Raw genomic sequence first — 18,407 nt, 5'->3', positions numbered from 1 at the left:
GGTTCGGTGCTTAGATGTGATCAGTACAGACCAGCGATGAAAACTGACTCAGAGAAATATGAGAAAAAGTCTTTATAAGAAATGTAGCTAAATATGGAATGGCAGCTGACAAATCTTGGTTCCGCAAGGAAATCATTCAAGTAATTTTTTTTCATTTATTTCTATAGTTATCATTTCCTGCCTGCCGATACTTTTGATGAACGGTTATTTTTATTTGGGTCTTATCACTACGGTAACTTTGCTCAGAAATGATCTTCGTTAAGCGATTATATGGTGATCATAAGGTTACATGGATGAACGAAGTTTCTCCGATTTTCTCTGTTCTTATGAACTCAGACATTTGAAAAGTTTGCCTGCAATCGCACCGCTGATAGATGTCGTTTTTAAGCGAGGGCTGGTAAAATCTCAGAGATCATTTAATTATCTGTGTTGTTCCGAATTTTTATGAACGTCGCCGAGCAAGTTATGAGTATTATCGAATGGAAACGGTTGTTCGTTTTTCAGACTGAAACTAGAAATACGTCATAAGTTTGCATGTTTAATAAAATTATGAGATTCATAATAAATGATAATTGTCATGTCTGTGATTAAATAAATAAAAAATAGCGATAGAGTAGAGATAGCTACTTTTGTCAACATAAATTTAAAGTGGTTGACATAGAGACAAAGGTCACAACGAAATAACATTGCGATGGGCTGGTTATGTTATTCCGCTCCTTCTTCGTTTTCCTTTTCCTCGCAGTCTCTAATGATGCACACGCAATGAAACGCTGATCAAATTCAGGTTATTAATAAACATATCATGCGAGAAATTTGCTTCATCACTACTATTTTTTCACAGTGCATAATACCTCCTTTTAAAAAATGTGATGCGTTACCAGTCACGCCAACCTCACACCCACAAGAAACTTGTTGAAGTCGTTTTAAGAGTTTGGAAGGAGTTCGAATCGCTAATGTTTTTTTCGGGAAATACAGGACGGATATCCTTTTTTTGTAAGAGAGTTATCTCTATATATGATAAAAAGGTAACAACTTTTCACTGAACTAGAGGTCGCTAGTGCCGGATATTTACCGAACCGCAAAGCTGCGAGGTAAATATCGGCACCACTTTCGATCAATACTGATGTGAATATTTGTTTAAGTATATACAAAAAATACAGTTCGTTCACTCAGTTTGTGAACCAAGAGCGGTTTAAAGAATATCAAAATGATGAAATGACATCGGCCGTCTAGTTATAGTAGACATAATGTGAGGCTTAAGGGGACACGCAAACGTAGTTTATACGACCCGTCCGATATCAGCAGATTCCTTAACTGCCGACTTCCAAATGCAATGATTTCCACCGAAATTTGAAACACGGAGAACAATTAATTAGAACTCCTTCCGGTTGATTTATTTTCATGCGCAATATATTTTTTTTGTTGTCACGGTCTACATAAAACGTTCCTAAGCGACAAACTCAAAGTTTCCCCCCAAAATCGAAGCCAAGGTGAGTAAATTGGTTTGATGTAGTCATTTATGTGATGCTTATAAATTCAGTTGCGTGATGAGGTAGATAGGGACCACAAAAAGGAATAGGGAGTGAAAAAGAGTCTAAGGTAGATATCAGTATAGAGGGAGCACTGGGATTTTCGGTTTTGCGGTTTTAGCTATTTTTTAGATCGGTTTTTCGGTTTTTGTGCCGAAAAGCTTCGGTTTCTCGGTCATGGTGTTCGTTGCGGTTTGCAGATTTTCCGTATTTTAGCATTTGCCTTTCGGTTTTTGGCGAAAAATATTGACGGGTTTTAGGATTTCATATTCGATGCGGTTTTCAGTTTTTTGTATTTGACCTAATTTGGTTCAGGTTTCTCTTTGATCTGAGCGGCAATTACGCGCCTCCAGAGATCTCGAATAGCAGCTAAACACAAATTTTATCGAGAGGAATGTGTGACAAACCAATTGAAATATCGCAGGGATCCCTAGGTAGCCTACGTGCAGGGGTGGGAAGGGGAGGAGGGGAGGGTACGGCTACACGAAGGGTTATGCTAAGCGCGGAACATTGCTAGAGTTTCTTTATCAATGCCACCTCGAAGTTCGCGACCAAGTTACAGGCCACACGTGACTGATTGATTCAACATTCCAATACAATCTCCAAACTTATCAGGTCTTAGTTCGCAAATGGAAAAGTTAGATTAGAGATTTTCGATGAAACTTTCCAGAGCTATAGCTTTTTGCGACTGCAAAATTGCAACCCTGTAGAGGACTTTTGTGCGAATTTCCTTAATTTAATTAGGCTCCATTACCAGCGGCTGAGTCCGCAAAGACCACGCCCGAGGTCCTCGAGAGAGCAGCTGTTAATTTAAGCAGATATTAGAGGATACGAATGCCAAGTCCATGGCATTCATAAATTCTGTAATGAAATTAGTGTAGTTAACTACTCTGTATGCTCCACTTGTCATCACTGTATCAGATCGATCAGGGTTGTAATAACTGGGATGTGAAAATGTATCGGTTTTGACAGTTTTGCACGCGGTTTTCGGTTTTGATCGAATTTTTTTTCGGTATTTTGGTTTTGGATGATTTTTTCTACGGTTTTGTGGTTTCTAATAGGCCTTAAAGCCCCCCTCAATATAAATACATACAAATAGATGATTGGGCTTTGTACGAAAGTAATTCATTTCGGAAGAGTTCAGTCTGGCAGTGTGTCTAAGCCTAAGATGAGGCTGAATTTTCAAAAACTTCCAAATAGAATGAAAGCACCGCCTCATGTTTAAAATAAAATATGCGTTTTTTCCGATTACAACGAACGAAAGTGATATATAGAATAGAAAATTTTAATTATCTTCTATTTGTGCCTACATTTACAAGGAAAACAAAGATTTCAGTGGCTGTGAGCATTTCAGGGTAGTTCAGCACTAATACCTCCTCTATTATCTCTCGCCTTGTTCGATAGTCAGTTGGCCCTTAGAATCTATGTAGTTGTATTGCATCTTATTCTATTTTAACCTCTCACCGTTCGAAATCAGGAAGATTTACCTCTATATATGGTACCCAAAACTGTGCGTTTTTGCACCACCGAATACTCAGCTACGACTGTAAATTGTATAGGGTATATATAGTATGATTTATTTCTATTGAATTCTAGGACCTACTGGTACAAAGGATAATATGCCATAGCTTAATGTTTCTTGCCAATTTTTCTAGCTTAGATAATCTTGCAACGCAGCTTATGGTTATTCTCCGCAAAAAATGGATGAAATAAAATAAAATTTTCATAAGAATTCAAAAATGCCGTTAGATACTGATCTCTTTACACTCTCCAGCAAATCTTTCTTAAAGACGAAACATTTCGCACTTCAAACATTAAACATATAAATCTACCGGCAAATAAAATTTAATTTTCGTTTTGGTTTGTTTAAGCGATGAGCCAAATCCGCAAGGGCGAATTTCAGTAGCCAATAATCTACCTAGTATCTATCTAAAAGCTTTGCAGCTGTTGTTATTAATTATAACGGAGACACCGTCTCAAATAGAGTTTGACTGCTGCTGCTATTATGACTAAAAATATTATTACCACGACCTGCACTACTATAACAGTTGACAAGATATCAAAATCATGAGTTTTCGAGGGTGTTTTGATATCAGTTGACGTTCAAATATTACATTCAACACCAGCATCCTCAGCGTGCGAGCAATAGCGAGATGAACCGTATGGACAGTCCAGCAATGATTTTTCGTCCCCTTTGCATCTGACAAGGTTTCTATGGATAGGACCGGAGCCTTGACCGTAAATTGCACTTCCACGCGCTCTGTGTGCGCCTTTGTAACCTAGCTGACGGCAGATGACTGTTGCATCATTCATGTCCCATTTGTGATCACAGATAGTTCCCCACTGCCCTCCTATTAGAACCTCTACGCGGCCATATTTTCTACCTCCGGATATCCTTACATTGGTAGAACCAAAACTGCACTTCATGCTGGCGTCTTGTTTATGAGTACAATCGTGGTCTCCCCATTTTCGTTTATTGCACTTGTGGAGATGAGTCTCACTCCCTGAGCAGCGCACGTCGTCAAGCCAGATTGGTCCACTTCCTTCGCCATGTGCAGCGCTCGTAAACGCCCTATCAGCCAGTTTGAAGCCAAGCTCTCTACAAACTACGTTAGCAGCTTTACGGTCCCAGTTGTCATGGCAGACGGTCCCCCATTTACCATCGTAGAAAACTTCCACTCTGCCAGTAAACTTGTTGTGCGAAGAGGTGCTATTCATACGCACACTGCCATCCGTTATTGCTATTAATAAAATTAAATCAGATATATTTTGGGTAAAAAAATAATAATCATCGTAGAGGGAAGAAGGGCAAGCAAAAAAAAACCGGACCCCCACCCCACTCGTTGGCTCAAGGTCTGCATCCGCCACTGATACTCTTAAAAAAACAAAGACTGTACTTGAATCATAAAAACCAATTCTTGTGCCCCTTAAGCCACTGTACATTTCTCTATTCGCTAAGAGCGAAAATTATGTTTTAAATCCACGCAGAATACACCACATAGCATGTATTTTGGTGGACAAGTTTATAACTTAGTCGAATACGGCGAATTCTTTGAAAGGTAAATTAAAAAAAGGATGTGAGTGAACTTTCAATGATAGGGTCAACTGAGGGACAGTAACTTATTCAGCAAAATCGAAAAAAACCTTACATGATAAAACAACAAAGCCAATATTAGCATCAGTTCTTTTCTAAAGGCTTGCCTATCACAAGTAAACTGGTATAATGTCCATTTAACGGCGTATCTCAATACCCATTCCTGATTAGAAAACTTCATAAAATAACGCCCCTATATATACACACCGCGCTTGGTTAACTCACGCTGTCTCACTCAGATAGTGACAGTAAACCGTATGCCTTGTTGTCGTTTATACAGGACCTCATTCAAACTAGCTTAAAGCTGAACTGGGTCAGCCAGCACAAATAATATACAATACATACGTACAACCTACCTCGATATTCTGCCAAAAATCCTCTATATTCTTTACTAGCATCAGATTCAAATCTCACAAAAAGATTATTGAATGTGCTTGTGAACGATTCCTGGGGGGTAGTGTCTCCAAACAAAGTACCAATTACAGGAGCAGAAGCTGATCCACCATCGTGTATGAAGACCTTATCTTGCTTATCCTCAGTGTCCAAACGTAAAAAGACAAGATCAATTTGTCCATTTGACGTTATATTCCATGTGCAGTTCATGTTACTTTTGTATTTAGTAGCCTTTGAATTATCAATTGGCTCGATGTACCCTGTTGAATTTGATAGCCATATTGTTGTATCGGCACAGGAAGAAGTTACCATCGCGTAAGGTGCTGTAAAAGTAGCGAGAGTATATTTTTAAAGATGATTTTGTCCTGATAAGTCGATATGTTCTACATAGGTGTGTGAATGACGCGTGAATTTTGCTATCAAAACATAAACGCTATTGATCAAGGGCAGTTTAAATAAGGTTTCAAAGGGGATAACCAACAGCCGAATTTTAACTATTATAAGTAAAAAAATTTACTGTAAAAACCTTCCTTTAAACCATAACGGTAAGAACTTTAAAATGGCCGAATAAACCGTCACCCCACTAAGATCCTCTTTAAGAAATGCAATAATTTGCCTCGCATGTAAACAAAGTGACACCAATCAGTAAAGCTGTTGCTGCAGGAATAAATTGTGAGAAAATTTGTCGATAAAATCGGTGTTTTGTGAATAAACGATTGAAACTAGGACGTTAGAGAAAGTCACAATAGGAAAAAAAAAGCTTCATGGGAAACGGAGGCATCAAACGAAAAGTTTAAACATTTTTCAGCAGGAGATTCGAAATTAACCGTTGGAACCTTACCCCCGCATTCTTTAACGATTCCTGCCAGGCCGGTTCCTGCCAGGCCAAGTTCACATCTGCATCTATAGGAACCAGGAACATTCTCGCAGGTCGATTTGGCAGGGCAGGTATAAAAACTGCTTCCCAGGTCGCACTCCTTCCAGTCTGTTTCCCACGAAACAAAAAGGGGAAAAAAAGTGTTTGCAAACTTTAACTACAACATATTCATATCTCAAGATCACAATAACTTGGTTTTATTCCAAATATCAAACAGTTTGATTGGTTTTTTTTTTCTAGTGTTAAATGTTGAAATAATCTGCCATAGGGTTGAAAATATCAACTCGCTGTTGACTGAGTTATTCTGTTAGTCATAATTTAAATCAAGATACCTTCACATTTTTTGTTTGCATTTAGGAAGAATCCTTTATTGCATTGGCAGTCGTAACCGTCAGGATCATTAACGCAATGAGAATCAGCTGGGCAGTCATAATTTTGGTCAGCACATTCATCATAATCTGTACAAGAAAGCAAACACAAAATGGTTATTCAGTTTCTTATTATGGTTATAGCAGGCGAAATAAATAAAAAGCAGTCTATGACTGCATGTGCCTACTGCTGTATAGCTGTGTAGTACTGCAGTGTAGTAAAGCAATGTTGTATAATTTCCTTTTCATCCTTTTTATTTTAAAAGACCGGTTGCAAAAGCAAAATTTTATGACAACAGGCAAAAAAAGAAATTCTAGGAAGGTAGTGGGCACAAAAACGGAACTTCTTCTTAGCGATCCCAACTGAAACAAAACAAAATTGTGGCAAAACTATTGTTTCACTGAAGCATGACAGTTACTACGCAATTTTCTAGATGTTCCATATGATATTTTCAGCTGAAGTATACTTCTATATGTTCTTTTAAGCACTAACCTCTCTTGCAAGAATATCTGTGACAATCAGAGCAGTTCACGTCATTCCATTCGTAATGATGATTTTTAAGGAAGCCAAGAGCATGAACACAATCTTGATTGCCATAATTGTTTGGTTGGTCCTTTGCCCAACGCCTGAATTTGGATGTGCTCTTGTCGCTCCACACAAAATTCCCTTCAGAGTTGATATCATTGAGCCCCAACCAGGAGTGTTCTCCACCATGCAGACTTTGGACAAAAACGTTTTCTTCCTGGTTACGTATGCTGGGAAGGTCAGCTGACTTTAAGCCGCATACTCTATTGCTGTTGTCCCAGTTATCGCATGCAGCCACTTGACTGTAGCAATAGTTATCGAAATAGTACCAGTCGTCTTTACAAATGCTGTCTGTAAGATAAACACGATTGACAGTTTTTTTTTGTTTGTTTGTTTGTTTGTTTTTTAATTGGTCGTTCTGTTTTAACTATTTAGTGCATTGTTATATTTGCCGCCGGGTAAAGAGCAAGGTAAGGCTGATTTTTGTGAAGGATTTCTTTCATTAAAAAGGTGAGAAATGACTCTAGTTTAGAAGTTATTGACTCTTGTCAGCTCTCGGGTACCTCGAGAATAGAGCCTTTATTTAAGAAATAGAGAAGCCTTGACTGTGTTCTGTTCTGTTGTAAAGTACGCAGGAAGCGGCTAGAGCACAAAAGAAGTTCTTGAGCACAGTCAAGGCTTCTTTATATATGTTATAATAAAGAATCCGTTAAATTCCCCATGCATTTCTTTCAATTTTCAAAACAAACTTTATTTCCAAAGCGAACAATAATGTCGTCTGCATGCTTTTTACTCTCATAAAGCACACCACAATCAGCCAATCAGAATCCCTTTCAGAATGGTTCAAATAACCTATTTGGCTTTAAAAGACTAAAGCTGTCAAAACTTTCAAACCATCAAAGTTCACTTTCTGCAATAGATTACAAACTTAAACAGTTGGGCGGGTCGAATTTAACATTTTTGCCTGCAGCTTTTTAGTCTCTAATACTTACTCTGAAAGTGAAATGTTCATTGAAATTCGGCTGAATTGTGGCTCATAAAAACTAGCAAGTTCCTTCACATGACAAGTAGAAAACAAACTGTTCAAGGCGAGCGTTTTAAGAATGAACTACAGCCGAATTCACCGGAACATGAATATTGCTCGGGATGACAGCACCGTAAAACTCGGCTGCAGTCACTGATGTGGCCTTCCAATCAACGCATTAAAAAGGATATCAGAGCAAGCTCTTATGTTTTTTTCACTCGAAGGGAGGCCGATGTAGTTACTGAGGCCTGCTTCACTGGAATGGCCAATGATCGCCATGATTAGCTAGCCGCAATGGACCTCAGCATGATCGCAGTCGCTCTGATACCGTCATGTTTAGTATGAATTGTAACATGCAGTTAAGCCAGTTTGGTTATATTTTCATCGTTCCTGTTTTGTTTTCTTTTGTTCTTGAGCACGAAACTTATATATTATACGAGTTTTGGCTGTGTTTGTTTTTAATTACCGTACGTAAGCTTGCAATCTAACTGAGCTTGAAATCCTTTAAAACTATGACTGTTCATTTCGTTTTCTCTTTGAAGATTTTCGTCTCTGTTCACGTTATAATAACGTAAATTACGGCGCCTGGCATGTTTACTAACCTTTCTTTGGTTCTTCTGTTGTTACTTGCCAGCTTGCTTGTTCCGAAATTTCACTTTCAGTAAACGAAAACGAGCTAAAGAGAATTCCCGGAAAAGGCCGGCCATAGTACAATTCGGCAGATAACATGAAAGCTTTAGCTCATCTCTATACTCTATACTCTCATAGAGCACGCTCTTTTAACCAATGACAGCGCGCGTTATATCCCAACTTTATGAAATTATTATCACTACCCTTTCTTTTATTCTTAATTTACTGGTAAACGTATGTGATTTTTTTTTCTTTTGAATGTAATCTGTTCCACTATAAGGAACACCAAGTGTTCAATTGTATTGCTAAGTGAGGACTTTAAATACGCTAGAGGTTGTCATTAATAAAGGCCGGCTCTCCGCCTATTAGACTATTCGTACCTCCCAACACCGCATATGAAACGTTCAGTGGGTCAAAGCGTTGCACTTCCAATTCTTTGACACAGATTCGGAATGCCTTCTCTGTGATATACTTAAAAAAAAATAAAACAAAATTTCTTTTTTATTATAGAGCTAGGCGTATCTATTATTTGACACCATCGAAACGAAACATTGTCTAAGTATATATAGTTGAGTGTTGATGACACAACTCTGTAAATGCTACGACAACAAAGTTGACAACAACAACAAACATGCAAACAGAAACAAAAAAGGTAAAAATCATATTTGTAGGTAAAGGTAAAAATCATATTTATAATTACAGTCCCCTGTACCTCGAGAAAACTGAACCATTGAAGTACGGAAGCAAACGAAGGCCCAAAGAAAAATATGCATGGCAACATACAGTAAAAGCATAAAAGCAGCTTGCCATCTAAACCTCATGCCATGATAATGGAGAAGTTATAATTTGACACACCTCAATCCAGCTTACGATTCCATTGCACTCTGCTGGAGTGTTGCCTCCACTGGTAGAATGACTGGCGCTTATAAATACTTTTGGGGGCTTTTTGTAAGCCGATCGAGTGTAACTCACATCCTTTTGATGAAATGAGGAAAATTTTCGATTGCTTCATATATAAGTCATTCAACCAATTAGATGAAATCAACAATTATAAAATCAAGAAAATACGATTATTGCATAATGCATTCGAACTAAATAAAAACCTAAAAAGCAGATTTAACTGGTTTGTCAGGTTTGTCTCAAAAATCAGATCAAAATGAAGAACGACGCTCGCAGAATAAAAAGAACTAAATAAAAACCTAAAAAGTAGATTTAACTGGTTTGTCTGGTTTGTCTAAAAAATCTGATCAAAATGAAGAACGACGCTCGCAGTATAAAACAGCCTGTTTAGTTAACACGTTAGACTGGCTTTATTATATATCTAATTAGTTTATTGGATGACGGGAATTTTCTTGACCAATAGCCTAAAGCCAAAGTAAGAAAAATTAGTCATATATAAGATATCTTTAAAGTAAAACTTTCAAATTGGTCTACCAGTGCACTACATGCACGCACCCACACCCACGCAAACCACTTTTGTCAAGGGACACAACACTTACCTTACAGAAAGCGTAGTTGTACTCTTCTAACGGCGAACCAGTATTCGGAAAGCTTACGAGGCCGTGCTCCTTAAACCATGGTCTGGGTGTTTTTTCGAAAAACAGCCAGCTCTGAGAGAAAAACAGAAGACTTAATTCATGAAGGTAAGTACATAGACGCAGCCTGGGTAGAAATTGAACCAAGAAATATGATGTTTTGCGATTAGGTCATACACCAAGCCAAGAGTTCCTGCCGCTATCAGAGAAACGTCTGCTATCCAGCCGAGAATTCTCTTTTCCTTGCACGATACTGGAAGTCTACTCAGGATCGAGTGCTGCTGTTCATTACGACAATGCCTACTATTAGTGACAGCTCGAACTTTAGTACCTGGTTGGGATCCCATGTTTTAGAATTCCAAAGGCTAAGGAAACCAGATGAATTAGAGTTAGCACCAGCGAGTAACAAACCTAAGCACAAAACTTACCACTGTAATTTTATCATGAGCTCCTGCGAAGTTTTGGAATTCTCTAAGACAGATCTGGAAAGAACTCGTTGAAACATCTTCGAGCCATAAAGAGGTAGCATCATGCCTGAGACCTGTTCTGTGGTGCACTGCTGTTGCAAAGACAGACGGTGGCTCAGAACGCTAAAGTTGAAAAAATGAGGAAACTAATTTGACTAGGAAGTTATACTAAAAGATACACGACAAGAACCAGCACATCTCATCATCATTAAGTCATGAAATGGCATCATAGCACAAATAAATCAAGTAATGATAAGTTTATTCTCCAAAGTCGGGTTGTTCAAAGCTAGGTAAGATGACCAAAGGTTAGTGTGAAATCTGATATCAGATCTGAGAGCTTTAACAGAAAATTCGGTGTAATTCTCTTTGTCTATAAGTTAATGCTTGGATGATCTATAATGAATGGAGAGAATTATCCCAAAAAGGCTATTGAACAAAGGAATATAGGAAGCCAGATTAAAACTTGAACCTTGGTGAGCGCTAACAGCCTTCGAGCGACATGGCCCCTAAACCAAAGCAGTGTGAAGTCTCGCACTAAATTACTGGTGTTAAATAGGAGTATTCAGTTGCATAGTTTGGAAGGTGGTTTGCCTAGTCAAGCCAAGTGCCAAGTGCTTCCCCCCCCCCCCCGTTACCTATTTATACTCCAAGGTGTAGAGAGGCACAATGAGAGTAAAGTGATCTGCTCAAGAATACTGAAGCGAACTGACCATAATGGCACCGCGTCTCCCGCAAGTTGAAATAGGAATAACACAATCCTTGTTTGACAACAAAAGAGTTAAAAAGTGCAAGTTTTTAGAGCACTTTTCAAAGCAGCATAAAAAATTAATACGATGTTTATCACAAAAAATGTCCAAATCTCGTTACTCTTAAATTACAGAGGAATACATACCTTTGGAGATAAAGGGACTGTTACGCAGCTAGTTCCAGTCGACCATGTTGTGAAATTCGCTTCCCCTGCTACTCCTCCAGGTGGATTTCCCTGATAGGCCATCCAGTCTATTGAAGGGAAGCTGTCTGCAAGGTATTTGTTCTTTCCAGTTCGAGTAACACAGGCTGTAAACTGAGTAATGTTAACGCTTTCGACCCAAGGTGTAGCAGCTTCATGTACCCAATCGGCATACGAGTAGTTGAAGTGGTTCACAGTGAGTTGCACATGAACTTCTTTAAGAGGATAGAATATGAAAGGTTTGAACTTGATCACAACACACTGATCCTCTATCCCGGGAGGAGGATTTGGAAACTCGTGTCTTCCTTTCTGCATAGGGAAACCTACAGTTGGACGGAAATAACAACAACGAAAACGATTTAAAAAATTCCCGTTTCCCCATTCCATATCTTATCATAAGACATGGAAATCGCGATCTCTCAAGCTATGGTAGCTCCGGATGAAAAAAAGGTAACTGCGAAGTCCTAAAATTAACTTTAAAAAAATTTTAAAAACCATTATATCGTGCCACTCAGTAAAGCTTTTTAACCTTTCTTCGCCTCTCTTCTGACATATTGTTTCTCGAACCAGCCATGGGACTCCAACTGCAACCTCAATGAACACAAAACATTTCGACCTACTCCCCTTATTTTGCAAACTCAAGATTTCTCTAGGGGTTGTCGTCCAAGCAAAACAAGAAACTCACTTAAGACTTCGTCAACATTAAAATTACATATTTTCACGCCCTCATTACACGCGCCAAGCAAGCCACAATCTCTGGAACCTCGTCATCATTCAAAATTCTAAAATTATCGCTCCGAAGTTGCCGCTTTAGCAAAACGTTATTTGTCATCCATCATTTTCGCCAGGTAATATTTACAAACACAAGCCGTCAAAGGTAACAACTTGAAGGATATAAACTGTGAATACACACAAAAATTCACTCCATGATGCCGGAGAAAGCTTCGAAATAATCTTCGGTGAACTCTATTTCATGTAAATATAGCTTATTTCATGGTTACGGAGCGCGTGCGATTCTTTTTTACGAGTTTTGAAAAATAAAACGAAACAACGGGGAAATAACGAGTGAGCTTTCTTTTTCATAGCGAGTTTATAAAAACTGAACGAGCAGAGAAGAGCAAAACAAAACAAATAAATAAATAAATAAACAAAAGGAACAAATACAACAAAAGAAAACAATAAAACAAGCCGAAAACATTGCACTCTGCAAAATGGGAGAAAATTGAAAAGGAATATAGGACTAACGTTCGAAACGTCAGATTTAGAAATCCTTTGAGAAGGGTAATCTACATTATCAACTCAATTAATAAAACCAAATTATCTTTTCAGATCTCTCAGTCTCGAAGTAAAAATAAAATTCAAGTAGTTAAGAGGAATGTAAGGGTACTTTTGGCAAAGTTTAATAAACAAAAAGACAATATTTTATACCATTGCATCTTCCAGGATGATAGTTTGTATAATTGCCGCGTTCTTCACAAATCGTTTGTTTGAAGTCACACATATTCCTGAAAGTTCGACCGTTGGAACCACAGACATGTTCCTCGTACGATGGGCAGTTACTTCGGCAGCGACATTCATACGTCCACTCATCACGAGCATAGCAGAAGCTTTCGTAAGTGCAGTTAATATTTCTACACGGGTCGAGGTCTATAATAGAATAAGAAATCACACATTTAGTGAATGGAATGCATGAAAGTTTTAGGTGGTCTAAACCGAGTGAGCAAGGGAATAAAAAGAACAAAAAAAACAACAACTTTAACAACAAAACAAGATGAAGATTTATTACCCCACAACGGCAAAAGAACAAGAGAAATCATGGAGTGATTGACTCACTCACTTTTAACATTTTGCTGTGCTTAAGTGACAAATATCTCATGAAATTGAATAATGCATAGACAATTTAACCATATCTAACGTACAATGCTAGTACAAACGGGGTTTGACTTCAAATGGGTACAAAATATTTGTAAATCATATATATGAGCATGAAAGAAAAATAAGTAAATGAATCAATAATAAAAAAAACCTATGATAAAATAGGGTCCCGATGCAATTGCACACGGTACTTCATGTAAAAACCAAAGAGCTCAACGATCAACTTCTGTTTGCTGATCATCAAGGCACACTAGAACACCAAGAACACTTGCCCATCATGGAATTTCTTCTGTACACAAACCAAAATAAATGAAAACTGTCGTTTATTTAAGTACAAATTTGAATTGTTTCTAAAACAAGGCACGGATTTTCAGCCTCACCTCCAATAATTAAGTAGTCTATAACCACGTCGCTTCTTTGGTTACCGTATCCTGCGTGGTCTATTATGCAAATTTGAAATTTTTTCTTGGTCACTCCCTTGAAGGATAAAAGAAAGAAAAGCAAGCAATAAAATGACAAATTAAGGAATTTTGAGCACATGTAACTTTGATGAAAAATCAGGAGCAAAGTTCTCGTACTTAACTGAGAGAGGAGAAAGGAGAAGAAAAGAGAGAAACACAAACAAGAAGATAAAAACAAAGGACTTATGATAAAAAGAAAGGAAAGAAAAGAATAGGTCAGGAAACAAAGCAACGAACAAATAAGCAAACTAAAAAAAAGAAATGATACAAAGGGAAAATAAAGGGAAAGCTAACAGGGCTATTTTGTCACATATTTGATTGATTTAGGTTCAATTCAAAACTGTACTTCATTTCTCTTTTAAATTTCATCTAAATCTAGCATGATCGGCGAGTTAATAAGTCATAGGCAAAACTCAGGGGGTCAGTTTTAACGTTACTCTTACCTCCATCCAGGTTAGCAAAGGCTCTTTTTGTTTCGGACCACATCCATTGTTCGATTTGTTACCTTGAGCAGCATTGAAGACAGTTGTCAGGACGATGGGTGGGTTAAAAAACGGCTCGTCGTATTTGATCGTCTGTTGAAATAGAAAAAAAAACAGGAATCAAACAATAGGCATAACAAAAAACGAAATAAAAAATTAAAATAAAAAACGTTTAAAACTGGCTAAACTTGGATCCACACGCGTGACCCAAACTTTTCTTTCCTTTTATTTTTTCTTTCCTTGTTTTTATTTTCACACTGACAACGGTCCTTTACCCGACAAGGAAATCCTCGTTGGACACTATCGTTAAACATGCAGAATGCTTTTATGACATAGGTCGGTAGATTTTCACAAATCATAGACCAATTTCTTTAAGGAAGAAATCACAGGCAGACTTACAGTACCTTACACAGTGCATACTTGTTTTCGGCTGAGGGTAACTCCTTTCCGGAAAACAGGACGGTTTTGGACTCCTTAGCTCTCCAATTTTGAGGATAGTTCTCGTATGCCATCCAGTTCTTGAGTAAAGAGCACGTAGAAAAGAACATTACACATTTGCTTATGAGCTGAATAACATTTACACATAATCCACAAATAATAACATCCTTAAGTTTGCTTTAGCGATCTCAGTGAGAAATAAAACGAGTTAGGAACTTATTTCAAGCTAAATATACTTTGTTTAGGACACAGGAGAAACCATGACCGACAGAAGGAAGAAAAAACACAAGATGAGGCATTTTTTACGAGCAAAACATGTGACTAGCAATATCAATTAATCTTGATAAAATATTGATCTATATAGAACAGGAAACACAAATAATAAGAAATACAAGTACATCAAAGTATTATGTAAGGACAAAAGAAAGCAAGCCATCACTAAAGAAAACATTTTGGTTAAAATCTAAAGGAAAATAAATCAATCAGTGAAAAACGCAAAACAACCTATTAAGCAGCACATAGACAGAATAACGGCTCACCGCTATAAGTCCTTCGTGGAGCCCATCGAATACCCTTGACTCTTGCAAACAAACTTCAAATTCACTTGGAGAGATGTTTTCAATCCAAACCAGCATTGCATCGTATTTCCGGTCTTTTTTAGTGTGCTGCACAGTGACGTGAACTGTAGGAGTTTTCTTAAAACCCTGAATGCAACAAAGGAAAACATGAAAATAATAACTAAGCTATAAGCTATATTCTAATAGTAGACCCAGTAGTACGCTACCAACCTTTCCACCACGTCGATGCTAAGCAAAATTCAATTCAAATGAATGAACCTGTCATAACTTCATCTAAGGATTTTCAGCAGGCGCCCAGTACCTCCGCATTAATTGTGAAAAGCACATTAGCCAGCAATAAAGCGCTCAGCCCTCGAAGAACGAGGATTGATGGCAAAGCAGATGGCTTCTTACAAAGCGTAGTAGCGGGTTACCTACAAGAAAATTCAATTGAGTGCAAGTACTGTGAGTTAATGCAAAGTCATATCAGACCCAGCACTCTTAACAACTCAGTCACGCAGCCTTTGAAAGTTCAAAGAATCTTACCTTTTTAAATGTCACCCGGTTGCATTGTGATCCTGTGGTGAATTTGCTAAACGGTGTTTTACCATGTTCAGCTCCTGTCTGTGGACCTTGAACTGCAAACCAGTCGATAGTGAAATTATCCCCAGCTTCTTGGCCTCCTTCAACGACACAAGCCTTGAAGCGATCGTATTTTACATCTTCTACCCAAAGAAAGATAGAATCGTAGACATAGGACGATCCATTTCCTCGGTTGACTGAGGCAAATACGCTCACAGGTGTTCCCCTGATGAAACGGTTTTTAAATGTCTCATGCCGGCAAATGTAATCATCATTTACTTGGCTGAGGCGAATGTGTCCGTTTTGTGGTTTAACACCTGAGAAGAAATTTTTATATTAACCTGAGTAAAACTCGAGCAACAAATGTAGTAAAATAATGCGCCCGTTATTGCAATGCATCCTGGGCAACGACCTAGGCAAACCCAAGGCATGCGATCACGATGGCTGATCAGACCGATAGAAAACATCCCCGAAAAAAACGAACCATAAGAAAAACAGAAAGACTGGTTAAACCTCTAGTGATGGCCTGTTAACAAGTAAAGATTAGTTTTTGATATGTAATCACGACTGATAAGATGGCACGAATCTTCTAGACCAATCACTCAATGCAGCGCAACAAAACAACCCTATCTCGGATTACCCTCGAGTTTCCATTAAAGATGTCTTTGTTTTGTTAGGTTGGGTGTGACTTAAAACAGGGGATCCAAAATATAGAAATACGAAATAAAAAATAGGAGAAAAAAGTAAGGTGCCGTTAACATGTACGCCTCACCTATTCCCTAGGTGAAGTTAATGAACTATAGAAAAAGGTTGAAATATTGAATATCGCGCTCGCATAAGTGAAGTGCCGATCAATTGCTTGGAGAAACGCTCTACCCTGTGACTGTTTTCAACAATATTCATTTATTCTTTAAAAAGCTTAAAAATTTGCGAGGGATTGAATAAAAAGATCTTGTTTATGCCTGTTATGTCATAAATATCCTATGTATATCGATCTTGGTTTTGATGCGTGAGTTTTTGTCTTGGCACATGTGTATTACTTATAAATTCAATCAACGGAGATGTTAGAAGTGTCCAGTCATAAAATTGAATGATAATTTCACCAAAGTAAGGAAGTAAAATTACTGAAGGAGAGTGATTCAGCACTTCCAGTTTCGACACGAATACGACAACTTTAGACTATTTGCTCTAGGTGAGATAACGTATGTTTTGCCTGGAATAAACTGCACGGTAAAAGCAACAATGAAAAAAGAACTTTCTATCACCTTCGACACTGCTGGACATGAGGAAAGTAACCAGCAAAAGCGATACTTGCCCGGCAGACAACACCATAGTTTCCTTGTACAACTTCACCTAAACTCCACTCCTTTGGAATGGAGAGCTATTCGCGAGGCAGGTAAGTTTTCACGGATAACAGGTTGAGAACGTGACTTAAATATCGAGTGTGCGAGTGCGCACGCACCAAAGATACTCAAGGGATCATTTGTTTGAAAGCATTTTAGTTCACTTGCGCTTAGACGAGGTCAGCAGAACAATAACAATAGCGCCTTAGGAAGACCTTCTTATCTCGATTAACTTATATAAGGAGAAGTGCGATTTTTGCTCAACATCAATTTTTTGGTTTACCAATTATAGCTTTTGTAGTTTGCCCAACCATACTGGGGAACATCTATTTTATTTCTTTCAAATAGGAATTCGTTTTGAGAAAAATGGGGACAGCTATTAACTATTCCTATCAAAACATCAACTCTCCATTCTCTGGCGCCAGAGAGTCTTCAATTGAAGTTTGTTCTGAGATACCAATCTTACATCAGACCATACCTTAAAGAATGAAACTCGTACAATTCTCCGGAAGAGCTGTAATAGGCTTTGATAATAAATCTCCGGAAGAGCTGTTATAGGCTTTGATAATAAATCGTTCGATCGTTGCAACGAGGCAATGTATCATGCCTTAGTGCTATTTTCACACCACAGCATTTTGCAAGAATTTCTGCAGTCGCACCCAAGATAGGTCAAGAATGTTTAACCTAACAACAGTATTTCAAATCATGCGGTGCAGCTTTGTAAACCAAAAGAAAAATAGATAAAATATAGATAAATGAATGGAATGAATTCGAAAAATGTTTGTTTAAATAACTACGGCTGCTCAGCAATCAAAATGTTCACAATAGCAAGAAACGTGAATTCAAATAAAGAATGGCAACCAAGTGGAAATCTGACTCTTAAAATTCTTTTGTTCATGATGAAGACTCAGAAAAGAATTGGAGGACCTTCAGATTTAAACTTATGTAACCGGGTTCGATAATAATCAATAACAGACCAATGCATTGGCGGTTGAGCGAGGTCACATTTTTCATTAGTTTCTTTAGCTTTTAAGAAGTTTGATGAAGAAACACGTAAGCATCTGTGTGTTTTAGATAAATATTGACAATTCTTTTATCGATTACAAGTGCACATTCCATAAATTAATAACAAAAGGACATTCTTCCCATTCTTGTATCGACAAGGTAGTAATGAATAGAGGGATGAGTGCAAGTAGAAATAACAGAAAGTTCCGCCGTTGTATGGACACATGTCGAGAGAAACCCGGCGACGCTCAAATCAGTCAAAGGATTTAATC

The 18,407-nt window shown here is 37.9% G+C and overlaps 1 protein-coding gene across 2 annotated transcripts; it reads right to left on the bottom strand.

The window, feature by feature from the left end:
* Window positions 1-3,083: 3,083 nt before the first annotated feature.
* On the bottom strand, window positions 3,084-17,791 carry LOC113666908 (uncharacterized). 2 transcript variants are annotated; one of them, XM_089203599.1, is made up of 17 exons: window positions 17,609-17,791; window positions 15,752-16,104; window positions 15,188-15,352; window positions 14,615-14,728; window positions 14,172-14,303; window positions 13,648-13,744; window positions 12,821-13,039; window positions 11,336-11,715; window positions 10,405-10,566; window positions 9,941-10,051; window positions 9,297-9,416; window positions 8,822-8,912; window positions 6,755-7,138; window positions 6,226-6,351; window positions 5,858-6,001; window positions 4,980-5,339; window positions 3,084-4,270 (listed from the first exon to the last, which is right to left on the bottom strand). In XM_089203599.1, exons 3-17 carry the CDS (start codon window positions 15,281-15,283, stop codon window positions 3,633-3,635), a joined length of 3,174 nt encoding a protein of 1,057 aa, XP_089059725.1. In that variant the 5' UTR covers window positions 15,284-15,352; window positions 15,752-16,104; window positions 17,609-17,791; the 3' UTR covers window positions 3,084-3,632. The 2 variants fall into 2 exon arrangements, with proteins under 2 accessions (XP_089059725.1, XP_027038514.2); XM_027182713.2 differs by lacking the exon at window positions 17,609-17,791 and adding an exon at window positions 17,053-17,292.
* Between the last annotated feature and the right edge of the window lie 616 nt (window positions 17,792-18,407).

Source organism: Pocillopora damicornis, chromosome 1, assembly GCF_964200805.1.
Source record: "Pocillopora damicornis chromosome 1, jaPocDami1.2, whole genome shotgun sequence".
NCBI classification, from domain to species: Eukaryota; Metazoa; Cnidaria; class Anthozoa; order Scleractinia; family Pocilloporidae; genus Pocillopora; species Pocillopora damicornis.
The sequence above is the reverse complement of the archived record's forward strand: the minus strand, read 5'-3'. Positions and strand labels throughout refer to the sequence as shown.